The following is a 25,824-nucleotide window of genomic DNA, read 5'->3' as shown; positions in this document are numbered from 1 at the left end:
TCATCTCAGGATGATCCTTGAGTCCAGCTGCTGCAGGTGTTCCTGGACGCCAAAAGGGATGGTGGGCGTCCACATCCTGTGATGGGGGCATGGCACACAGAGGTTAGAGGAGAGGGGGTGGCCCTAACGCAAGCTGCCCCCAAATCCCTCCTCCCACCTAGCCTAGTGTGGGGTCATGGGGACACCAGAGGCCTAGGAGCCCCAAGACCCCTTTTTAAAAACTGATTCTGCCGCTGACTTGCTGTGTGATCTCAAAAAGGTTAGTTAACCTATCTGTGCCTTATTCTCCTCATCTGCAAAATGGGTCTTACAAGAGCCACGTTACCCCTCCTAGAAGATATGAGTGATTATGTAGACGAAAGTGCTTTGAAAGACAATAAAGTACAGTACTGGACAGTAGACATCATAGTGATATAATAATAAATAAGTTTCAACCATATGAAATTGCCAGGTGTGTAGGTCAAAAATGGTTGAATATAAGCAATTTCATATTGTTCAGCCTAGTATATAGAACATTTTTGTGTACCAGATACTCTTCTGAGTATATTGACAAATATTTATATTGATATAAATATTTAAATAGGGGGTAAATATTATTGTCACTCCCATTTTACAGACGAAGAAACTGAGGCCAGGGACTTCCCTGGCGGTCCAGTGGTTAGGACTTGGTGCTCTCACTGTTGAGGGCCCAGGTTCAATCCCTGGTCCGGGAACTAAAATCCCGCAAGCCGTGCAGTGTTGCCAAAAGAAAAAAAAAAAAAAAAAAAAAAGAAGAAACTGAGTCCAGAGGGTTGATGTGTCTGCTTGCCCAAGGTTGAACGCTGGTGAGGGGCAGAGCGGGATTTGAGCTCAGGGCTCACAAGGTGAACCACACCCTGACTCTCCCTCCACCACTGGTGAGACTTACGCCAGCTTCTCCACGTGAGGGCACTTTCTCAGGCTGGCAGTGAGCTGCTGGGCCCCGGCAGCTGTGAACTTGTTGTACTGGACACTGGGAAGAGAAACCCATTGTGGATCCTGGCCCTGGGGACCAACAAACCCCAGACCAAGGTCATCACCACGCTCTCGACAACCAGACCTCAGCCCAGCCCTTCCCATGATGCCAGCAGGAGACCCTGGTCCTCCCAAGTCCTGGCCCCACCCACACTGCCCAGGCTCCCACACTCACTCCAGCACCCGGAGGGACACCATGTCTGGAAGCACGTGTGCCAGGCTCTCGGCTCCCACGTCGCAGATGCAGTTATTGTACAAGCTGCCGGAGACAGAGGTCAGGGCAGGGGCCGGGGGTGCTGGGGGGTCAGGGCCCAGGGGGATTACTGCCCCATTTAACAGAGGGGAAAACTGAGGCCCAGGGAGTTGAGGCTGCTTCTCTGTGGTCACTCAGTGAGTCTAGGGAAGCAGCAGGACTAAGTGGAGGTAGTTTCCCATCTGAGACAGCTCAAGTTCAAATCCCAGCTCTGTGGCTTGCTGCCTGTCTGATCTTTGGCGAGTTACTCAGCTCCCCTGTGATTCAGTTTGCTCCTCCATAAAATGGGCATGATAGAGTAATTGTGGGGAGGAGTAAATGAGTTAACGTTGGTAAAACACCCAGAATAGGGCCCGACATGTGGAATGAACTACATGTTAACTATGGTTATTATACCTCCCAAGGGGGTTTGTGAGGGTTATACAAGTTACTCTGGGGGGGTGGGGCAACATCGGGGATAGCAGGAGAGAGAGAAACCCAGAGTCACTGGGCAGGCTCGGGTTTCTATAGTATATTCAGTCACCATCAGCAGTGTCAGAAATAGCACGACAGGTGTCGCTGGTGCCATCTTAAGCTGTACCTTCCTTAACGAGCGTCCTTTTAACAAGCCAGGTGCAGCCACGGTTCTAATTTCAAGGCCGTGACTTTGCCTTGACTCAGCCTCAGAGCAACACTGCAGGGCTGCATGTAAAAGCAGCAAGTCTACACTGCAGCAAAGTGGATTCAAGCTAAACTCCAGGAGCCCCTGATGTCATGGGTCGGCCGCTACCAGGGCAGGAACCAGGTAGGGGTTTTACAATCCCTTCCTGGGATGGATCTTAGAACAAGGAGGCCCTTCCTCACCCACAGGAAGAGGATTCTTCCCATATTTCATTGATGCCAAGATGTACATGTTCACATTTGAAAATCATTGTGATCATTGACAATGGATGTCATTTAATTAGCAGCGTTTTGTCCTCTTAATGGTGTCTTACAAACAGATGGCATCTTACGGTCCATAAAATATGAGGTTTCTTTTTTTTTTGGCCATGCTGCGCAGCTTGCAGGATCTCAGTTCCCCGACCAGGGACTGAACCCAGGCCACAGCAGTGAAAGCCCGGAATCCTAACCCCTAGGCCACCAGGGAACTCCCAATATGAGGTTTCTTAAAGTGTCAGTCAGATCACATATCAACCCCACATGCCCCACCTGCTTCTCCATTCACAATGGAAAAATCCCCAACCACTCTCCTGGCCTGCAAGGGTCTCCCTGCATGATCTGGCCTTCCCTGACCTTACCCACCTTATCTCCCACCCTCTGTCCCTCATTCCCTATAGCCAGCCACAGAGGCCCCCCTTCTGGCCCTCAAAGACCCAACCTCTTTCCCACCTCAGGGGTTTTGCCTCTACTGTTTCCTCTCCCTGGAATGCTTTTCCCTGAGAGTATCCCACAGAAGGGGGAGGGTCACCTCCTCAGGGGTCTCCTGACCTCCCTGGTGAATTCAGTACTCCCTATTGTACCCTCTGGGGCCTTTGTTAGTTTCCTCATTCCCAGCATGAATCAGCGTTTTAAACATTTTGTTTATGCACGTGCTTACTTATTTATTATGCAAGGAACTTGAGAGCAAGACCCACCTTGGTTTTGTTCATAGCTGTATCTCTAGTTTCTAGCACAGGTTCTGGCCCATGGTTGATATTAGAGAATATTAGATACCCTCACAACTCTAGGGCGTGCCAATCACATAGACTACAAACTGCACAGCACACAACCTATGCAGCTGCACTCAGGGACCCTGGCTGGAAGGATAATGGGCTGGAAGGACCCATTAGTCCCGGGGAACCACAAGGCACCAGGCTGGAAGTAAGCAAAAGCAAGAATGTGCTATTCCAAGGCCCGCCAGAAGGTGACAGTGTACGTACGGACGGCTGTGTGCGTGACAAGAGCCAGCCAAGGCTACCTGTGCATAGTCAGTATTCTAGAGACCACCCCGGACTCCAGAAAAGGCCCAGTCCTGCCATGCCCTGGGGAAAGAGGACCAAGATGTATTAAGCACCAGAGCCAGGCATTGCACCAAGCGCTTTCCATAGGCTATTGGGATGGTACCCATTTTCCAGATGAGGAAACAGAGGCTTGGGATGAGTAAGTGACTTGCCCAGAGTTTGCCAGATGCCCTTCCCCAGGGGCTGCTAATCTTGTTCAGGGCGGTGGCATCACCCAACTCCAGGTGTGTGTGTTCATGTTGGATTTTAGGTCGGCGCCCCCCACTCCCTACCCCGACCAAGTTGTGCAACACTGATGTGGTAGAACAGCCTGTAGTGATTGCTTTCAGGGTCCCAGTGTTCGACCTTACAGCTGGCACCAAGGGGGTTCTCTGCCCGCCCTCCAGCCCACCAGCTCAGCACCTGACCAATAGAGGGCCCCACTCACCTCAGCCTGAGGAGGGACGCAGCCAGCAAGGGCAGGGCCTCGGCCAGCTTGCAGGCACCCAAGTCAGTGATGTTGTTCTGGGACAAACTGCAGGAGTACAACAAGGGGAGGGCTCAGGGCCAAACCTGAATGCCCCTCCCCATCCGTGTCCATCACCCCAGGCTCCGGCAGGGCTGGGAACCCCTGCTTCCTCACAGGGCATCCCAGGGCGGCAAGCACAAGACATTCTACCTGGATGAGAGTCGTGGGTGCTGAACTGTGTGAGGGTGCTATGGGTAGACTTGGGCTAAATCAGTAAAATGATGCAGTCACGTCCTGAGGCTGAGTGGGATGATGGGGGTGAGGATGCAGATGAGACAGAGATCGCGCTCCCCCCACACTTGTTTTATGATTTTATAGCAGCCATTCTTTTCCCTTTGGACCATTTTTCAGCACTGTCATTACATAAGGGTTTACATTATTTGTTTAATGACGTGAACTCCACGAGGTGAGGGGTCGAGTCTGTTTTGTTCATTACTCTATCCCTGTGCCTACAGCCGTGCCAAGCACATAGTAGGTGCTTAGAAAATGTTTAAGTGGGGTTAAAAAAGGAAGGAAGGAAAGGTAGAAGAGAGAGGGAAATGGAGGGAGGGAGGAAGGATGTAAGGAAGGACGAAGGGAGGGAAATCTAGCTTACTCACACTGTTTCCTTGACACTATAAATTACTTAATAAGTCTCAGTGTCCTACCATCAAGGAAATCCCTAAGTGAATTCTGGTGAGTTCTGTGGCTGCCCTGATCGTGGTTGTGGAGTAGAGTGTGGGTAGATTTTGATGATCCCTCTAGGTTCAGTAAAAAATCATGTTGACCCTCCTGCATCATATCCATCTGCTATTTCCCAAACCCAGAACAGTTTTTTTTTAATAGAAATTCACTATTTTGATAATAATGTTTTACTGATAAATCCTAATCTATCTCTCCTCTCTCACCTCCCCAGTCTTTCTCTCACTAAACATTGCTCACATTCATTACTGTACACTTCATAATTATGGATGCTTGTTTGCTTGTTTACTGCGTCTCCTCCCTAGAAGATCCCTGAGGTCAGGGGCTTTGCTTTGTTTAAAGCTGGGTCTCCAGGGCCTTAAATGGTGTCTGCACATAGTAAGTGCTTCTTACGTATTTGTTGATTAAATGAATAAATGATTGGTTGAATGGCTGGTTAAAGAAATGATTGAATGAATGAATGAATGAATGGGTGGAAGATTAAACGAATGCACGATTGAATGGATGAGTGAATGCAAGAAAAAAAAAGCTGGACTTTGGGGACAAATGCAGCAGGAAGGGCAGGCCCAGCGCACTCACTTGAGCGTCTCCAGGGCCTTCAGCTGAGGGAAGGTGGCCGAGAGCTGGGCGACACCCTCGTCCCCGATCTTGTTCTCGCTCAGCGAGTCCAGGCTGCAGATGGAATCAGATGGGGGGCCATCAGCCAGCACCCTGGAGGCCACCCGACCCTCCCCCACCCTCCGACCCAGCAGCGGCCTCCTCCCATGCTCCCACCCCTGAACACACCATGGCCAGATGCAGCTGCAGCTCCGAGCATTTGAGAGCAAATCTTCATCACCTGGGACTGCCAGGCCACCAAGTGGACGAGGCGCTAACTTCCCATGGACCTGAGTCACTGTTTTCCTTCCTGGCGGCCCCATGAGCTGGGGCAACTTCCTTACCCTCTAGAGACCTCAGCTGTACAATGGGATCATGTTCCCCGACCCTGCCTCCCCATGGGATTGCTGGGAGCAGCACATGAGAGGAGAAGAGTTTCGAAGATCACGAAAGGATTCAACCTATTTTTATTGTTGGGGATTTCCTTCTGCCATCGCTTCCCTGCAGTGGGGGCATCTGGTCACTCACAGCAGCCACACTGAGGAAGCAGCAGGACGCAGAGAGAGAGAGAAAGGGACAAACAAGGCCAGGGTTTGGGGTCATCAAAGCCCGAGGTCTCCAGGAGGGATTCCGGGGTCTATACTCACTCCAGATGCTGAAGGGAAGAAAAGGCCTCAAGGATCTTCACCAGTTTGGGAAAAGCCTGAGGGCCCAAGATGGGGCCCAGCCTAGGAGGCAAAGAGCAGAGTTAAGACCCTGAAGCAGTCATGGCCCCTCTACTGGACCCCACAGAAGGCAGGCCCATCTGAGGCCTTACCTCCCCCCAGCTCCACCTGGTGGGACCCCAATCCCTTCTGCTTCAGGCACATTTCACAAAGCCCACTCAAGAGGCCAGCTGGGCTCCCAGCTGGGGGCTCCCCATCTTTCATCTCTGAGTGGGGAGCCAGTTCTTACTCCTGCCAACATCCACATGCACCCTTCTCCCACCCTGGCCTGGGGAAGTGGTTCCCAAATGCTGGCCTGAGGACCACCACCAGTGATGAGAAAGATGGTTTACTTATTTGCCATTGCTTTTTAATAACAAATAGAACCATTTCTTGAGCACTTTTTATGTGCCAGGAACACACTGGGCCCATCACTCATATCAGACCTCATTTAATCCTCACAATGACTCTGAGCTAAGAGCACTTCTTATCCCCATTTTACAGATGGGGAAACTGAGGCACAGAGAGGTTAACTAACTCATACAAGGTCACACAGCCTGGATGGACATTTAGACCAGATTTCAAGAGAATGAGAAAAATAAAGACAACAGAGGGCTATTTTGTTTTTTTTGTTTTTCTTTTCTTTATTATTATTATTTTTTTTTAATTTTTGGCCACGCCACGCAGCATGTGAGATCTTAGTTCCCCGACCAGGGATCGAACCCACGGCCCCTGCCTTGGAAGTACGGAGTCTTAACCACTGGACCGCCAGGGAAGTCCCTGTTTTTAAAATATGGTTAAGTGTACTCAGTGTAAAGAACAGTCTTTTATTCTGAAATTATATCCTTTGAACTTTTTTGACATTAAAATGTTCATTTTTAATAAAATTATGGTGTCAGCAGCGGTTATTTCACTTGTTTAAATGAACATACTTGATACAAATTAAAAGATGGTAACTGCACATAGTCACTGAAATTCACTCTGAAATATTCTCAGTCTTTGAAACCCCAAAGTCTGGGAACTACTAGCCTCAATGAAAGGTCACAAGATGGGAATCCGTAATCTGATTTGAGTCTGGGCTCTACCACTTAGCTTCTGTGGGGCTTTTTGGGCAAATCCCTTCGCCTCTGAGTCTCAATCTTCTCAAATTTAGCCCCAATCTTAGGAGGTTTTTGGAAAGATTAAGGAATTCATTTATCAAATATTGATTGCTTGCCTACTGTGTGCCAGGCCCATCAAGCCTGTCACGCAGACAGCCATGAACAAAACAGACAAAAATCATTGCCCTCGTGGAGCTGACATTCCAGGGGGCAAGACAGATAATCAAAGAAATCGGTAAACTCTCTGGTGTGGGAGATAACTGATACACAGAAAAGCATAGTGTGAGCGGGGCAGAACTGTACTTTTAAATACAGGAGTCAGAAAAGGCCTCTCTCACTGAAAACTAGAAGAAAGTGAGGGTGTGGGCCATGCTGATACCTGGGGAAAAGTGTCCTGGGTGGAAGGCACAGCCAGTGCAAAGGCCCAGGGGTCGGACCATGCCTAGAGAGGTTGAAAACCGTCAAGAGGACCCACGTGGCTGGAAAGAGTGCAGGAGGTGAGGGTGAAGAGGTAAATGGGGGTTGAATCAGGGAAGAATCGTCTACCAGCAGAGCCCCTGCAGGGTTCTGAGCGGCTGAGGGGCCTAATCTATATGCACATGAGATCTACAGGGTGCCCGGCATGGTGGCTGCCAGTCTCACGCCCAGAATAGTCCTTTCCTTCCTTCCTTCTTTCCTCAGAACTTTCTCAGGGCTTCTGGCCTGCAGGTGGCTACTCTCCGGGTTCTGGGCTGTTCTACCCCACGGCTGCTGTTCCCCAGAGCACAGTTCCGACCTTGAACTAGGGGCTTTTTAAGCTAAAAATAATTCAAAGCCAGAAGGGGCCCTTGGTGATTGTTTTCATACAGTTCCTCTTTTCAGCAATATTTTTCACCTCTGCACAAATTTGGCCTCTTGTCTCTGTTCAGAAGAAGAAACGCCCGGCTTTTTCTGGGGCACGGGGGGGAGCTGTGATCAGGAAGAGCAGACAGCTTGTGGGTGACCAGCTGGGGACCTTGGACAAGTTACTTAACCTCACTAGGCCTCAGTTTCCTCATCTGTAAAATGGGGAAGATAATGACTATCTCCCAGAGTGGCTCTTGAAATTAATAAGATTATGGCACTGAGTATACTGTAGTTGTTTAATAATTCCTTCTTAATAGTTGGATGATTTTAGATCCCTAACAAGGACCTACCACGAATTTAACTTTTTCGTTTGTTGGAGCAACAGCCAGGCTGACCTGACATTTGTGACTTTGGACAAACAACTTACACTCTCAAGGCCTCAGTGTCTGCTTCTGTACAATGGGGAGATAATATCTCCACCCAGCATGGTTCATTCCTATTTCTTTGTCAAGCTTCAATGCTTCAGTCTCCTCCTCCAGGAAGTCACCTTGACCTCCCCTAAGTCTTCACGCTCACAGCCCTTGAGTTTCCGGCCACTAATCACAGCAGGTGGTAATTATCTATTTACACTGGACGGCAAGCTCATTGAGAACAGTGGCCTTGGTCATATGAGTAGGTCTGTTGAATGAGTCGATGCGAGTGAGCATGTTCACCAGCAAATGGGCAAGTTAGCTTCACCCCCGAGAGCCTCCAGGACTAGCCCAGACCGGCCATGCCCCAGCTGCTGGAAGCTGGTTTCCAGAGTGGTGGGGCGAGAGGGTAAGAATGATTCTGAGGACCCATCTCCATTCTGGTGGCACAAGCTCAGCTAATGCCAGAGGAGGAACCTCGTGGGGACCCAAGACAATTTACCCCTTTGCTTACGCAAACTCCAGCTTCTTTAAGTCTCGGACGGCAGGGAGTTCCCCAGGCGTGTCTTCAGAGGAACTTCTTGTCCTGGAGAGAACGGGCAATGTTAGGGAAGAGCTGGTTCCTCACCTGTCATGGAGCCCCCTCCTAGGGGGGACGCCTGCCCCAGTGCCCAAAATTCCCCAGAAGGACTGCCTTCCTTGGGCTACTGTTGTCCCCTTGTTAAAAAGAAAAACCTCAGGACAGGATATTATTAAGGCATTACTGTGCGTTTCACGGAAAAGAGCCTCAGAGGAGGCATTACCCACACCCATCCCAGACAGCGCATAGTAGGTGCTCAAACAATGTATGATGAAGGAATGACAGAAAGACAGTTGCTCTGTGGTCACGTTTCCTCTGCCCTCTGAACCTTAGACCTCTGCCATCTAGAAAATGGGAATGATACTGGTCCTGGCTGCCTTGAAACATGGCCATAGGTGTCATTTGTGTTACTAGATGCAGAAGGCAGCTTATGAACTCTTAGCAGTAGAGAATATCTCCTTGGCTTTAGCTGAGAAAGAATTGGGTACATGATGGCAAGTTCTGAAGTGGACAGAGTGATAAATCTTGGGGCCTCTGCCTGGGTGGTGACTGCAGTGAGAGATTTTGGATGGCCACTGGCTGGCGGGGAGCAGGGGAGGTACCCCCAAAAGAGGAAGAAGTGCTAATAGCAAACTTAATATTAGGTCCTGCATGGTGTGGACCAACTCCCATGCCCTTTCCCTCTCACCTCTGGATCTGCACGAGGTTGCCCAGGTCTTCCACATCCTTCATGGATTCAGCCTTGAAAGGCTCAATGGTGAACTTCTCCTTCACTGCTCGGAGTAGCTTGGCCTCCCCATGCTGCTGTAGGGACTCCCACAGCTCCACTGTGTCACTCAAGGCAGCCCTGTGGAGGAAGGGCCTCAGACCCAGTCATGGTGACCGGGCTAGACCATAATGCGGGGGGTGTGGGGGGGGTGGCGGCTCCATGAAGGGACCTCTTACCTATTCAGATACTTTCCTTCCTCAGCTTAACCCCTACTTCCTCTAGAAAGTTTTCCATGACCACTCAAGCCCTCATCAATTCCTCCTTTTTCTCAACTCTCCCAGTGGTTTTATTTCCCTTTTTGCTTTGGCTACCAGGAAGCTCAGTGCTAAATTCTCAGTTGAACCACTACAATGGTGTAGACCTTACAGCTTGGGTAAAGTATGCTTAGGGGGAAGGTGGGAGAGATTCTCTGGAGATTAGGCTTAAATGATCAAACAGATCCCTGAAGGATTTAGATTCCTTAATTTAAATTAAGGAACTTTGACTTCATCCTGAGGGAGGTGGGGTGCCTCTGAAAGATTGTAAGGAAGGATGGAATATGATCAGATGCAATTTCTAGGGAGATGTGTGCTGATGGTTGAATATAAAGTGGAGTGGAAGAGGAGAATGGAAGCAGGGAGGTCAGGGGAGGCTATGGCTTTAATCTAACCATGAAAAAACGGTGGCTTGATCAGGGGATGGAGAAAAGAAAACGAATTCAAATCCAGGGCAGTCTTAGATTCTAGACGTGGCCCAGTGCCTGGCATAAGGCCAGCCTTCAAATACTGGTTGAAAGAATGATGCTGGCTGTGTGACCTTGGACAAGCTACTGTACCCCTCTGAGCCTTGGCTTCCTCATCTTAAAAAAGGATAGAATCACTTCTGCCCCCATCTGGCTGCCATTCATACTAAATGAGACCCCACAGAGTCAGCACTGGGCACAGCACCAAGACTGCTGTAGGTGCCCAAGGCAAAGAAGCCCACTCTCCTGCCCCCGGACCCCACCTGAAATGGGTGACACAGCTGAGTCCCACGAGGCTCCCCAGTCCAGAGGGCTCAACGCCAGTGCTGCGGAGGTCCAGGGAGAAGTCTCGGCCCGCCGCCTCCAAGGCGCTGCCCAGCACGTGGGTGTCGGGAGGTGTGAGCCGGGTGCCCAGGAACGAGAGGTGGGCCGGGAGCCCCTGCAGCACATGCTGCCAAAGCCCAGCATCCAGCGCCTCGTGGGCGCAGTGCAGCAGCTCCAGCAGCCGGCCCGTCTTCAGCGTCCCAGGCTGCAGCCGCTTCAGGTACCTGGTGAGGACCTTCTGCTTCCTGTCTGCTGAGGTGGAGGCCGCCAGCCCTGCCAGGGCTCCCAGGCAGCGGGCACGAGGCTGGAAGACCAGCCCGACCAGAAAGCGCGGCACGCCCTCCAGCCAGTTGTCATAGGGCCTCTTCTTCCTCGGGGTCAATGCCAAATACTGCGGCAGCTCCTTGTCCTTGATTTCGCTGCTCAGAGCCAGCCACACGGCCCCCAGGAAGCATTGCAGGAGGAAGCTGGAGAAGGCCAGCTCGGTCTCCGGGGCCCCCGGCGTGGGCTGCACCAAGCCTTGGGCCACAGCCCAGGCCCTCACCTCGGCCGATGGGAACTGGCCCTCCCGCAGGCTGCTCTGGTGACCACGGCCCAGCTCCCAGGCCAGCCTGGCCAGTCCCACCAGGGCGCCTGGGGGGCTGTCACGGGCTCCTGGGCCTAGTAAGCCAACATAGAGGCCCGTGAGCGTGGAAGGCAGCTGGGCCTCATCACCTAGCTCCAGGAGGGCCTCCGAGAGCTGGCACACGGCCCGGCACACAGTGGGGCTATGGCTGTGACTCAGGAGAAATGGCTGGGACTGGAGGAGCGCCAGGGCTCTCTTTTGGTGCTCGGTGGCCCCCGAACACTCAAAGTAGCGCATCACATAGGTCTCGGCCTGCTGGGCGGAGAAGCCGGCCACTTCGAACAGAGCGTCGGCCTTGCTCAGGCTCTGGGCCAGGCGGCCCCGGGGCCGGGCTGTAAGCAGCAGGGTGCAGCCGCGCAGCAGCTTGCGCTGGAAGAGGCTCGCCAGCAGCCCCCGGAGGGAGCGGAATTCTGCTGACATGGGTCCGCCCGCGCTGTGCAGGAAGCCGTCTTGGGCTTCGAGCTCCTCGAAGGCATCCAGGATGAGCAGAATGCGGTCGGGCCTCCTCAAGATGTAACTGAAGACCTCATCGTCCCCTGACAGTGGCTGTGAACCCAGGGAGAAGAGCAGATCCTGCAGGCGGTAGGTGTCCCCCGGACGGTCCAAACAGTGGCAGGGGATGCAGAAGATAAAGTCGTACTGTGGCAGCTGGCCGCAGGCCCAGGCCCAGCTCACGGCCTGGACCCAGTGACTCTTCCCCTGTCCTGCTTTGCCCAGCACGGCGATCACCCGCGTCTCACGTGGCCGCCGGTGGTTGCTAGAGGCCCGCAGCACCTCGCCCAGACCTCCTCGGGCCGGCTGCCGCTCTGCCCAGTCCAGGGTGGTCAGCTCTCTGTCCTGGCTTTTGCCGCCGCTCCTCTCCAGCCTTACCCTCACCAGGTCCACCTCCACCAGGATGCCTTCCGGGCCTGCGGGCTTAGCCTGGTACTTGTTCCGTAGCGAGCAGTAGAATTGTTCCACACTCTCTGCACAGGTCAAAGGGTGTGGGGTGGGGGAGAGGAGGATGCTAGTGGCAGGACTGGCCACTGTGAGGGCAGCAGAGTGGCCAGCCCGGCCACCATCACTAGCTTGTTCATCCATTCATCAAAGTCTTCCCCGACTGCCTTCTTGATTAGCTGCCTCCCTCAATTACCCAGACACTCATTCATTCATTCCTACACCCATTCATTCACTCATCTTCTCACTTGATTATCTGTCCACTCTTTCATTTACTCACTAACCTTCTTTTTTGGTTCACTCACCATAGGGAAGTCATGGGGGGGTGGGGGGTGGTAAGAGTTAAGATAGTGGAATCCAGGTTTCTGGTTCAAGTTCCAGCTCCACCACTTATTACTGTTATCTTGAGCATGTGATATACCCCACTAGGCCTCGGTTTCCTCATCTGTAAAATGGGGATCATACTGGGGTTGTTTATGACTTTGTTTGTTTGTTTGTTTTGGCCGCACCGGGAGGCATGCGGGATCTTAGTTCCCTGACCAGCGATTAAACCCGCGCCCCTGCAATGGAAGCGCAGAGTCTTAACCACCGGACCACCAGGGAAGTCCCTGTTTACAACTTTAATGATTGACTACATCTCATGTGCTTGGAAGTGTACCTGGAACAGAGTCAGACTCAGTCGTCTGGCCGTTCTCTCAGCTGCCCTTTCATTCCCACCTTCCATCCCTCCCACACCCATCACCCACTCCTGCCTTCATCCACTCTCTCAATCACCCACCCTTCCCTGTTTCATTCTCTCAGCCTCACAAACAAGATGTCAACGCCTAGCATGGGCTTACGAGGGGCAGGTCCTCAGTAAATGTTGCTCTAAGTGTAGGTATAACTGGCAGAATGAATGCTGAGACGGCGGGATCAAATGAGCACGTGAATGAATGAATGAATGAATGAGCCAACAAGTGAGGGACTGAATAAGTGTTGGGTGAATGAGTGACAGGAAGCCTCCAGCACCCGGGCAGAGGGACCCTGCCACCACTCACCAGGCCACTTGGGAAGCTTGCTGGAGGCCTTGTGAGCTGCTGGGCATTGGGTGGGGGACATCTCATCCACTGGAGAGGAAGAAGCCAGCGTCAGAGTTAGGGTGAGGGGCGCCCCAGGGACCTCCCTCCCGCTGGGGCATCAGTCCTCTGAGTATCGCAAGGTCAGAGCTGACGTGGGCTGAGTCTCCGCAAGATGGAGGTTACCAGGTGGTGACCCGAGGCTGTATCCTGCTCAAAGATGTCTTTTTTTGGCCAGCTGTACTTTAAAAATTTTCACCAGTGTTTTAAAAATCACAATATCTATGTTAAAATCAAGATCTCCAGATTCTGCTGACAATTCAGAAGATCTGGCTGCATTGAGCCTGTTTTCCTGCCATGTAACAAGATGGTGAAGGCTGGTGGCCCTGTTTAGGTTTGGCATGGATTTTCCAATTGTTCCCCTCACCAACCCTCCCATGTATCCCCCTTCCCTGGAGACCCTCCCTGCCCTGTTTTACACAAACACAACTTGCCCGTGTCTGCAGGCAGCTCTGTTCGTGGATCTCATTGTCTGAGGCAATCCCTTCCCCCAGGGCCTCAGTTCTGCTTCCAGTAACTCTCACAGGACCTGCTGATTCTTACCTGTTAGGTTTGCACGGGAGGTCAGGGCTGGTTCAGGCATGCTGGGGAGGTCAGCTGCCGATGGGGCAAAGGGGCTGGTGGAGCCGGGCCGGTCTGGGGACTTCGGGAGGCTGTGGACAGCTGGGTTGCTGGAGGGGGGTGTTTGGCTGGCCTGGGGCACCTCACCTACATGGGGAGAGAAAGGAGTATAGAAACAACAAGGAGCCCACTTGGGTCACCCCCTCCCCAAATCAGGCTGTGGGGCTGGGAGTCTGGGGAAAGGCGAGGGGAACTTCCAGAGGAAGACATTTCAGGCCGAAGTTGAGGAAAGAGCTCTGGAGTTACAACTAGGCTCCTAGAGCCTTGGTTTTCCCATCTGTGAAATGGACATAGTCAGCTCATAGGGAGCTTAGGGCAAGTGCTACTACGGCACTTTTCCCACTGTGTGGTCAGTACTCATTTTCCTGGATGCCCAGAACACTCTCTTGCTCCTGGGGCACCAATGCATTATACAAAAACTGGCATGCAACCTTCAAAAGATGCTCTTGAATTGAGTGGAAGTATCCCCTTAGCCTCATTCTCTCTCCCATCCCTGAGAGCCCAACATGCCTTCCCTTGGACAATTCACAACCTTTCAATGTGGCAGGTCAGCAGGGACCATTTTACTGACCTGGAAACAAGGCAACTCAGAGAAAGCTGTGCAAGGATGCATACCAAACTGTTCACAACGGTATACTAAAAGAGTGAGGGAGAGACTCAGTAACTCTTGTATCTCTTATTGCTTGGCTTGTTAATGAGCATGCATTGATGTTGTGCTTTTCTTTTAGATTTTTTTTTTTTTGATGTGGACCATTTTTAAAGTCTTTATTGAATTTGTTACAATATTGCTTCTGTTTTTATGTTTTGGTTTTTTGGCCATGAGGCATGTGGGATATTAGCTCTGCGACCAGGGATCAAACCCACACCCCCTGCACTGGAAGGCAAAGTCTTAACCACTGGACGGCCAGGGAAGTCCCGATGCTGTGATTTTAAAATATAATAAAGTTTAATTTTTTTTGAAAAAAAAGGAGAAACTAAGGCTTACTCGGGGGAAGTGACCCAAAAAATACCACTTAGCCACTTGGTGTGCCACTCACCCCGACCACGTTGGGGAGCTCTGCTCCTCTGCTTTGATTTTTGGGAAACGGGGACAGAGATGGGTGTTCTGGGGAAGGAGGATCATGAGAAGGTGCTAGGCTGAGACTGCCAAATGTCTGGGGCAGGGGTGGGGTGGAGGGGGGATGGGATCAGGGGGTAGTCAGGTCACAGGCAGAGGGGGTGGGGAGCCCGGCCTCGCATACGCACCTTGGTAGATGAGTATACTGGAGACCCCTGTCCCAGCCCCTGAGATTTGCCAGAGCCCCTGGGGCAGAGTGGAGAGAGTGGGGATGATCTGGATGGGTCCAGCAGGGAGACTCAGGCAGCTCAACAAGGAACTGGAAGGGGGCGCTGCAAGAGACAAAGGCGTTGAGGTGGGATTCTCCATTAACATCTTAATTAACAGCTGACTCCCTTCTAAAGGGCTCCAGTCTTCCAGAGAGCCTCAGCTGTGTCTGCTTGCCTGTGGTGGTGTTGCTGGCACAGAGACGGTGCTCAGTTCCCAGCTGATGAAAGCACAGGGCTGGCGGGTGAATGCCCTAATTGGCGGGGATTCCCTGCTGTGTCTCCTAGGAATGTGTTTCCTTCCAGGGCATGTTCTCTGGCACAGACTGGGTTGATGGGGACACTGAGGCTGGCACTGGCTGGGACAGAAGCGGGGGACACTAGCAGGGGGAGGAATTCCTGTCCCTGGTGGCTCCTGCCTCCGGGGAGTGGGGAAGCCCACCCTCTCCAAGCCCCCTAACATACCGGTGTCTTTCCGCCGGGTCTGGCTGGATGCTGGCTCCTTGTTGAACAGAGCAGGTGGTGACGGGCAGGGCTGAGCCGAAGAGTCGCTCACTAGCCCCACCAGGAAAGCACCAGTCACCACGGGCATGGCTAGGGGCTCAGCTGTGAGGAAGGGCCAATGTTAGAGGCTGGGTGAGATCTGGGTGGGTGCCTGCAGGGGCCTTCCCAGGGTAGGGAGTGCTCCGGGAGCAGATCTCTGCTGGCAGTGGAAGGAAACTCCTGTCTTCTTCTCCGCCCTGGGTGAAGCTGGTTTCATCAGCAACTGCTCTGTGCCAGGCAGCCCTCTACCCCCAGCCTCCTCTTTGTGACTGGGCCCTGAGAGCTTCCTGCCATGGAGAGCTAGGGGTGGGATAGACCTATGAATAGGCTGTTAGCCCAGGCCCCTACCAGCTTCTACAACCAGTCACTGAGCCCCCGGCCCCCTAAGAGGCCCCAAGCACTGCCCATCAGACTGGGGCAGGAGTTTATCTCCTCCATTTAATTGGGAGCCCTAGGAGGGTGGAGACTTGCCTCCCCCATCAGATTGGGAGCTCCCTGAAGACAGAGACTATTTCTCCATCATCCTGGGGTCTTCATGGGCAGGGTCCCTGTCTTCTCCATCAGATTAGAACTTTCTGAGGGCAGGGACCAGGCTTCCTCCACTGGACTATCAGGCTTTCATTCCTCAGTCTGTTCCCCGCAGCGGGGCTGGTTGCCCAACCTTTGCAATAACAACTGAGTGGGAGGGGAGCGGAGAGGAAGGGAGGGGAGGATGGTGGGGGGATGATGAGTATGGGGGAAGAGGCTCACTGAGGCATGGGGGCTCTACGGAGGGCGGGAGGGCACTGGGTAACCAGCTGATCCGAGGTGACTCTACACTCTGAAAGGAGACGTGTGGCCTGGAGGGGCAGTGGAACTATGTGGTGGTGGTAGGGTGGGGTCTCAGCTCTGACTCAGAGTTAAGAGGAGGGAGGTGTTAGGGGAGAGGCTTTGTAGGAGGAGCTGAATCTCCCAGCAGTCCCTGAACTTCAGAGCATGGGCTATGGAATCATGATCTTGGTTTGAATCCCAACTCCACCTCTCACTTGCTGTGTGATCTCGGACAAGTGGCTTCACCTCTCTGAGACCCGGCTTTCAAATGCCAGTTTACATGCGGGCCTGAGGAGGCCCTGGCTTTCCTGCCCATCAATCTCCCAGGACCCACCCGCCCTGCTCACCTAGCTTCCTGTGCTTCAGATCCACAGGCAGCTCCTCTGGGAAGGCTGCAGAGAGAACACTATGGTCAACAGCCCCAGGGAAGGGGTATTCCACGCCAGGAGGGGCTTGTGGACCCCAGCAGGCCCTATAGCATTGCCTTAAATGGCTGGGAAGTGGCCTTGGGGGTTCCTTTCCCTCCCCGGTCCCCAACAATTTCTGCCCGCACTCATTTGCTTGAGCCCAAACCCCATCTTGAAGCACCCAGGACGGTGAGGCACTGGGAGAGGCAGAGCCACAGAGGGGACACAAGATGAGTTTGAGTTTAAAAAAATAATACTAAAAATTAAAAAAACCCTGCGTTTGGTCCCTTCCTAGCTGTGTGTCTCTGCAACACAGCCTCTCTGAGCCTTTGATCTCTCATCTGTGAAATGGGGGCAGTGATTCCCACTTCGCAGGAATGCACTGGAAATCAGTTGAGTGAGTATCAAGCACGTAACACACTGAGAAAACCCCTATGTGTCCCTTAGCAAGAGGCTGATGAACCAAATTATGGTTGATTATGTGAAATACTGCACAGCCCTAAAAATAACAAGGATGCTGAAGGACATATGGGGCAGTACTGGTGTCTGCAATTTACCTTGAAATGTTCCAAAAATAAAATCGCTGGATGGGTGGATGAATAGAGGGATGGCTAGAGATGCGTTAAGACCACTATAGCCAAACACTGAAGGTAGAATGTAAGTGATGGGTATATGGTTGTTTGTAGTACAACTCTTTCATCTTTGCTGTATGTTGAAATTTTTCATAACAAAATATTAGGGAAAATGGTTATGAAACAAAAAGAAAGAAAGAAAGAAGGAAGGGAAGGAGGGAGGAAGGGAAGGAGGAAGAAGAATAAAAGAGAAAGAGAGAGGAAGAGAAAGGAAGAAAGAAAGAAAGAAGGAAAGGAAGGAAGGAAGAAAATAGAAAGAAAGGGAAATTCCTGGAGGCAGGACCATGTGTTTTCCATTAGTGCTAAGAAAATAACCTCCCAGACATGTTAAATGAAGAAAGAGTGTAGGTAAAATGTGGTCATTTGTGTGAAAAAAAATTTTTTTTAAGAGCTGGCTTTTAGACGAATAGAATATTCCTAACAAGACCAAAAGGGCACTGGCAACATAGGTTGTCTTCAGGGAGGGAAAATGGGGGACTGGGGGAAAAGGATGGGAGGGAGATTTTTTTTCACTGAATATTTTTTACACATTTTGAATTTTTATGCCATGCACCTGTTTACCTGTTCAAATTAAATAACTAGGTACAGGGCTTACACATGGTCTGGCACATAGTAAGCTCTTGATTAACTGTTAGGCCCATTTTATGGAAATTTTCATTCAGTGGATATTTATTGAGGTGCTCCTGCATGCCAGCCATGTGCCAGGTGCTGGGGATGTAGTAATAAGAAAGACAAGGTCCCTGTCCTCACAGTGGGGGAACTAAGCAAAAGGCAATAAATAAGTCCAAATTGTGACAAGTGCTACAGTGAAGGAGAGACACAAACAAGGTGAAAATAAGTGACGTAATTTATATGGAAAAAGTTGGTCAAGGAAAGCCTTCAGGAGGAGGTGACATGCTGGCCAAGGCCTAACCGATTCCCAAGCCCACCATGGGAAGGGGGAGGACATTCCAGATAGAGAGAACAGCAAGTGCAAAGGCCCTGAGGCTGAAAAGGATACATGGGTTACAGGAATGGAAAGAAGCCAGTATGGCTGGAGCATGGTGGCTCATAGCGAGTTAGGAGAGGTGGGAAGGGCCAGATCAAACAGCCCTTGTGGTATGTATTTTGTAGCCATTGGAGGGTTAGCAGGGCAGCAAGATGATCTGATTTGCATTTAAAAGTCCACATTGGCTGCCGGGTAAGGACAGATTAAGGAGGCAGGGAGACGGACCAGGACCAGGAGGCTCAGAGAGATGTAGGTACTCGCCCAAGTTCACATAGACTATAAACAGCAGATCCAGGATGCAAACCCAGATCTTGCTGGGAAAAAAAACTGTGCTTGAAGAGACCTCCCTTAAATACAGAGGTGACAACTAAGGATGAAAGAGAAGCCAGAGCCCAGAGGTCCTTTTGGAAATGGCAATCAAAACAGCCAGAGGTAGAGACCCATCAGGAGAGGGGCCATTTGATCCTGGGCCGTCTGCTTCCTCCCTGGGTCACCAGGGAGCAGTGGTGAGGGAAGAGGTGGGTGGGACACCCAAGCCTGGCAGAGCAGACAGAACTTAACGAGGGAAGCAACTGGGAGCCGTGTAACAGGTTTTAGAGCCAAGGCATGGCCGGGAGTCAAGCAAGGCTAGGCCGGATAAGCGAGGGGCTCACTCACGTCTTTTCTGACTTTTCTGTCCTGCTTCCTCCAGCACCTCCACACTCTCGCTGATCATTTCTTCCAGTCCTATGTGCTCGACTTCGGGGAAAAACCAAAGACACCAACACACACAGTCAGTGGACATCCAAGGTGAGCTCCCATTGTCCCTATGTTGGGGATGATCTGACCATCCATGAAAGGGTGGTCGTCGGGTATTACAGAACTCTCCAAGGAACAAGGAAGGAAATGCAGACTGAGCCAAGACCCCCGCAACTTACTGAAAATGTCTTTGCTCAGGCCCTCCAGCTGGGAGTCCTGGAAGACATACTGGTCCAGTTCCGCTGCCCAGACAAGAAGAAGTGCAGTCAATCAACTAGTTCTCACCGAATGCTTATTGTATGCCCGGCCTTGGGCTGGGCATCGGGGAACCGTGACCCTCCAGACCTAGCACACACTGGGGCTCAATTAATGTTTGCTGAATGAATGATCAAATTAACGAAGGAACACTGAAACTTCATGGGCTCTTAATCTAACTGAAGGGATGATATGTATGCATACAAATTTATCTATTGCTATAAAGTAGTGCAACACAGCTTAGTAGAGTTGTCTTGGGTTTGAGTTTAAATTCCAGTTCTACTCCCCAATTGCCCTACTAGCTGTACAATCTTGGGTCAGTTACTTAACCTCTCTGGGCCCCCATTTCCTCATCTGTGTAATGAGAATAAATAACACCTACAACCCAGGGATGGATGGTGAGGGTTAGAGGCTCTGCATTTAAAGCAATCAACACAGTAGCCAGTACACAGTAGACACTCAATCAATGGTGGTTAATTATACGAAGTGGAACATGGCTTGGAGGCAACGGGAAGACAGTTATCATGGCAAGAGGAGAGAGTGTATAGTGGGATGGGGCAATCAGGGAGGGCTTCCCAGAGGAAGGGGTCCTGAAGCCAGACCTTGAAAGATGGGGTGGGTAGAGTCTGAGAGGTGAAAAGTGTAGGGCTTTCCGGGTAGTGGGGACAGAGTGAGGAGAGGTGTTTGGGAAACTCTTAGAAATAGGTGTCTTCAGTAAAAGTTTCATGTTGGGGAAAGTTAGGACTGGATTTTATAGGCCATGGGGAGCCATAAAAGGCTTCTGAGTGAGGAATGGAGTGGGGGCATAAGTGGTGATAATGATGATGATGATGATAAATATAATGATGATGGTGTTGGTGGTAGAGGTGGGGTGGTACCTAACACTTATTGAATGCTTACTCTTTGCAAATTCCTGCTCTGAACACTTTATGCACAGAAACTTATTCAATCCTCACGGTCATCCCATGAGGCAGGTGTGATTATTATTCCCATTTTATACGTATGGAAGCCAATGTAATACTTCGGGGTGCCTCAGATGACTGCATGCCCAGGACCAGAGACTTGAGGAACAGACTTGGGTGAAGCTGCCTCCTCCACTTGCTCCCACTTCCTGTGTAGATGCCCCTTTTTCCCTAAGGGGAAAAAGCCCCCAAATCCTAAGTGATTTGGGAAAAAGCCCAACTCATTCATTACTGCCTCCAGTTGTGAGGAAATGTGAATACTCTCAGCCCTAAACATTTCTGCTTCTCCCAAGTAAATTCCCAGGAAGGAAAGGAAGCAGGCAGGTTCTCAGTTCTGTCATCTTTGAGACACATACAGTCACTGCTCCTCCCCATCTGCTGCCCTTGTATGATGCTGGATTAACTATGTGTTGAGGAAAGTCTAGCCATCTTCATGCCAGACCTCCTAAGTGATGCGATTCTTGGGATGCCAGGAAAAGGGCCACTGAGAACATCTGTGCAGGTTGTTCACTTTACAGGGTGCCCAGCCAAAAGGGCAAATGGGGGCAGGAATCCAGCCTGCACTTTGATAGCCAAGCTGTTACATCTTAATGGGGGCTGCATCCTCTAGAAGAAGGGGCATCTTTTTCTAATTCAACAAAGCCTCTGTATGAGACAGTGGTGAACCTGGTAAGGAGGGATCCTTCACCCCCCACAAAAAACAACAGAAGCACCTCTCCCCAGAGAGTCCCAAAGAGTTCTGCCCTTGTCTGAAAACTGTAGGTCTTTTTAAAGCTGCAAACCAGCCTCTCAGCTTGAGCCTTACCAAACCGCCCCACTCTAGGTACCTTCCTTCTTGTGGTGAAAAATAAGGACTTTGAATTTCAGACCTGCCCATTACTATCTCTAATGCAGCCTTGGGTAGATTCTTTATCTCTCTAAACCTCAATTTCCTCATCTGTAAAATGAAGATACTAACAGGTATCTACTTCCTTTGTTTTTGTAAGGATTCAATGTGATAACACATGCACAGTGATTTGCAGGCTACAAGTGGCCCCCCAAAGGTAGTTATTACAAATACTAGAGTAGTTTAGCTTAGGAGCTGAGGAGAAAGGGAGGGAGGGGCGTATGATATGGGCTTTGTGGGAAGGAAAGAAGAGCAACAAATAGAAAAAAGTATAGAAATGGAGGCAGAAGGTGGAGAAGTGAGATTTGTTTGCCTGGTGTTCATTAGTGAAGGGGTCTATTTCCCTACCTTTCTCCATCTCCCTTCTTTCCCCGATTCTCTGTCCTTTTAGCCCTCGCTCCCCATCCCCCCTTGCCCTGATTTCTGAGGGAGGACCTGGAGGCTCCTGGTGAATGGGTGAGATTAACAAAACAGATAAAAGAATCTTTTCCTTCAATTGTCCTTCTTCTAGGTTCATAATGCTTCCTCACCGATATTGGCATAAGCTTCCCTGGTCTCTTCATCACCTTCCATATCACACAACAGCCTGCTGAACTGTTCGCAGTTGATGGTGTCCGTGTCAGGTTCTGGGAGGAAAAGCCACTTGGATGAAGCAGGAAAGTTCTGGGAAGAGGGCTGGTGGGGAAGGAGGGAGAGGCAGGGCGGGCTGGGAGATGTTCCTGTTAGGAGCCAGCATGGCAGGGAGTTGGAGCTGTCCGTGGTGCTGACCGGAATTCCACAGCCAGGACTCCACCTGGCTGCCATCTCTACTGCAGGCAGAGGGGTGGGGAGGGACTTGGAAGGGGCCAGAGGGAGGAGAGCCCACCTGAGCAGAGCTCTATCTCTTCTTCTCCAGCCAGGTCCATCCGGTCATAGAGGTGGTAGAGCTGCAAAGGGTCAGCATTGCTGTTGAGAAGCTCCAGGTACCCGCCCTCTAGAGGTCCCAACTCCATGGTTGTGTGCTGTCCACTGCCTGGAAGGGAGACACACTCAGTTAGCTCATGGGGTGTTGGAAAGATGCAGGGAATTAACACCTACCACAGTCTCCAGCGGGGTCACTTGGTGAAGGCCAGTGTTGGCAGGAGCCAAAGAAAGTGAGCAAAGGTTCTCACTCGGCACCTCTTATGTGCTCAGGGCAGTGGGGAGAAGAAGCCCTATGTCCTTCCTCCACGGAACCTACAGTCACACTGGGAAGATGCCCATGATACAGAAAAGGGAACTGGAGAAGTGTAGATTCAAGACCTCTCATACCTGGGAGCCAGGAGACCTAAGTTCTGCTGCTGGCACTACCATGAATGATAACAGCTAAGATGTACAGAGCACCTACTATGTGCCAGACACATGGTCTAGCACATTTAATCCTCACATCAACAGCCATATGAGGTAGGTACTATTACTAACCTCATTTTACACATGAGTAAACTGAGGCTCGTAGAGGTGAAGTGACCTACATAAGGTAACCCAAGTCCAACCAAGATTTAGTTCGGGGCAGTCTGATTCATGGACCTGCATTTAAGTGTTATGCTCTCCTGCCTTGGATGACCTCAAGCAAGTCTGTGCTCCTCTCCATGCTTCAGTTTCCTAATCTGTAAATTGAAAGAGTTGGGGCATATTTCCTCTAATATCTTTCATTATTAATTGTTGGAGGACATATCAGATACCTTAGGTTCTACTTCATTTAATTTTCAAAACAACCCTGGCTGTGTCCACACAAAAACTTGTATACAAATGTGCATAAAAGCATACTTCATAATTGCCAAAAAAATGGAAACAATTCAAACGGCCATCAATGGATAAATGGATAAACAAAATGTGGTATATCCATACAGTGGAATAGTACTCAGACATAAAAAGGAATAAAGTACTGATACATGCTTCAACATGGATGAAATTTGAAAACATCCTGATAAGTGAAAGAAGCCAGACACAAAGGCACATTTTGTATGATTCCATTTATATGAAATATACAGAACAGACAACTCTTTGGAGATAGAAAGTAAATTCGTAGTTGGCCACAGTGGAGGGAGAATCGTGGAGGGAAATGGGGAACAATTGCTAGTGGGTATGAGGTTTCTTCTGGGGGAATGATGAAGTGTTCTAAAGTTGGCTGAGGGTTGGTGGCACAACTGTGTGAATATACTAAAAAGGCCATTGAGTGGTACACTGTAAATGGGTGAATTGTCTGCCATTAGAATTATATCCCAATAAAGCTGTTAAAACAAAACAAAACACTGGCACTGGGAGGTAGGCATTGTGGTCTCCCTTTTGCAGATGAGCAACGTGGGGCTCAGAGAGGCAAAGCAGCCCCCTGATGTGCAGCTCTTGCTGGTAGAGCCAGTGTGAAGCTTCATCTGCGTGGCTCCAATGACCCTGTCTTGCTCTCTAGTGCAGGGAGTCTATGATTCCATGGTCTGTTCATTTCCTATTGCTACTGCAACCAAGTACCACAAGCCTAGTAGCTTGAAGCAACTGAGTCTTATTCCCTCACAGGTCTGGAGGCCAGAAGTCTAAAATCAAGGTGCAGGCAGGGCCATGGTCCCTCTGGAGGCTCCAGGGGAGACTCCTTCCTGGCCTCTTCCACCTTTGGGAATTGATGGCATTCCTTGACTTGTGACCTTGTGGCCACATCACTCCATTCTCTGCCTTAGTGGTCACATCACCTCCTAATCTTCTGCCTTTCTCTTAAATGGACATTGATTTAGGGCCCACCCAGATAATCCAGGATATTAGTTCAAGATCCTTAACTTAATTACATCTGCAAAGACCTTTTTTTTTCCCAAATAAGGTAGCATTCAAAGTTCCAGGGATTTGATGTGGACATATCTTTGGCGGGGTGGCACCATTCAACCCGCTATACTTGGGATGCAGATACATGCTGAAAAGAATCAAAAGAAGCTTCTTGGAGAAGAGAGCTGGCCAGAGGGTCCAAGACAGCCTTCTGAGTGCCCAGCCTGGGCCAGAATAAAATGAAACTGAAGCAGGGGAAGGTCGTGAGAAAACACACACGCACAACTTACCACCACCTCCCAGGTGCTTCTCCTTTCACTCATCAACAACTCTCGCTAGCTCTGGAGGGTCTCGACACAGACCCACATATCACGGGGAATGAACTTTCCAGTCCAACGAGAGGCCCTGGCCGGGGTGGACTGTTTATAATGGGTTGGGTGGGGGCTACAGGAACACAGACATAGCAGGCTTGCGTTAAAGGCCCAGCCAACCATGACTGGAGGAAGCAGAACTGAAAGATGGGGCCCCCGCCTCCCATTTCTTGGAGAGGGACCAAGGCTGGGAGGTGGGGGAAGGGTTCCACGTCTCCCAACAAGTTGTCCTGGGAGCCAACGAAGCAATCCACTGTTCTCTCCAGGGTGGTCAGAGAAGACCTCCCTACCCCAAATCTTGCCTGCTGCCTGCCTCCCGTTTTTCAGTCTGTGGTCTTTATTGCGAGCCTACATTGTAGACATCTGCCTCTTTCTCCAGACTGTGACATCTGGTGACAACAGCTAGGGACTAACCCCAGCAATTCCATGAACGAAATGTGTGACTTTAGTCAAGTCACTCAAATTCTCAGTTTTCCCACGAGGTCAGCCAGGGACCTTCAAGCTCAATCTCCTTCATCCTACAGAGGAGAAGATGAGACCCTGAGAGGGGATGTACCTTGCCCGAGGCCCAAGAGTCTGCCGGTGGTGGAGCCTGCACCAGATCCCCTAGCACAAGACTCCCAGTCGACGCTCTTTCCTGCCAATCAGAATATATCCAGTCAAATAAGCACCCCCGTTTCTCTAGGCTCAGGAATAGAGACCGGGTCCCATCACAGATGGGCAATGGAGGGAAGTACAGTGGGGAAGAGCCTGAAGAAGTCTACCTTATTGACAAGCTCAGCTTCAAACATTGGACAGCATCACCAAATGTGATCAAATACCAGGGAAATACACCGACTGCAGAGAAAGAAGGCAACTCCTTTGAGCTTTTGGAGTCAAATTGCCTGACTCTGAAACCACTCCTATCTACCAACTCACCACAACCTGGGAATTTCATTTTTTACTTCTCTTGAAGCCTCAGTTTCCTCATCTTTATTTATTTTTATTTTTATTTTTTGGCCACGTGCACGGCTTGCAGGATCTCAGTTCCCTGACCAGGGATCGAACCCAGGCCCCCTGCGGTGGAAGCGCAGAGTCTTAACCACTGGACCACCAGGGAATTCCCTCAGTTTCCTCATCTATAAAATGGGAATAATAATACTTGGTAGCTCATAAGGATTAGGTGAGTTAATTCATGTAGAGCCCTTAGGAAGGTGACCATCACTTAGTAAGTGCTTAATGAATGGAAGCATAGAACAGCATCCAACACACACTTGATGAGCACAACGTGGGTGACGGTCATTATTATTATTATTATTAATTCACCTCTTACCTCTGTGAGATTGATAAAGGGATCCTTTCTCTTCCATTCCTGCGTTACCAGATTGTGAAGCCAAGCTTTCTGTTCTTTTGCATAAGGAGA

The 25,824-nt window shown here is 50.6% G+C and overlaps 1 protein-coding gene and 1 non-coding gene across 3 annotated transcripts; both read right to left on the bottom strand.

Annotated features, from left to right (window-relative positions):
- CIITA (class II major histocompatibility complex transactivator) lies at positions 1 to 22,292 on the bottom strand. 2 transcript variants are annotated; one of them, XM_068566130.1, is made up of 18 exons: positions 22,151 to 22,292; positions 21,816 to 21,911; positions 19,362 to 19,424; positions 19,102 to 19,182; positions 16,765 to 16,809; positions 15,518 to 15,670; positions 14,987 to 15,130; positions 13,664 to 13,828; positions 13,043 to 13,111; positions 10,384 to 12,034; positions 9,319 to 9,477; positions 8,565 to 8,636; positions 5,659 to 5,739; positions 4,994 to 5,086; positions 3,653 to 3,739; positions 1,169 to 1,252; positions 908 to 991; positions 1 to 76 (listed from the first exon to the last, which is right to left on the bottom strand). In XM_068566130.1, the coding sequence occupies exons 1-18, from the start codon at positions 22,275 to 22,277 to the stop codon at positions 1 to 3; spliced, it is 3,330 nt and encodes a 1,109-aa protein (XP_068422231.1). In that variant the 5' UTR covers positions 22,278 to 22,292. The 2 variants fall into 2 exon arrangements, with proteins under 2 accessions (XP_068422231.1, XP_068422232.1); XM_068566131.1 differs by lacking the exon at positions 15,518 to 15,670.
- Positions 22,293 to 25,448: 3,156 nt separating this feature from the next.
- TRNAG-UCC (transfer RNA glycine (anticodon UCC)) lies at positions 25,449 to 25,521 on the bottom strand. The gene has a single exon. It is a non-coding gene; the product is annotated as a tRNA-Gly (tRNA).
- Positions 25,522 to 25,824: the final 303 nt, after the last annotated feature.

This window comes from Eschrichtius robustus, chromosome 16 (genome assembly GCF_028021215.1).
Source record: "Eschrichtius robustus isolate mEscRob2 chromosome 16, mEscRob2.pri, whole genome shotgun sequence".
Taxonomy (NCBI): Eukaryota; Metazoa; Chordata; class Mammalia; order Artiodactyla; family Eschrichtiidae; genus Eschrichtius; species Eschrichtius robustus.
Note: the sequence above shows the minus strand (reverse complement) of the source record. Positions and strands in the feature narration are given on the sequence as shown.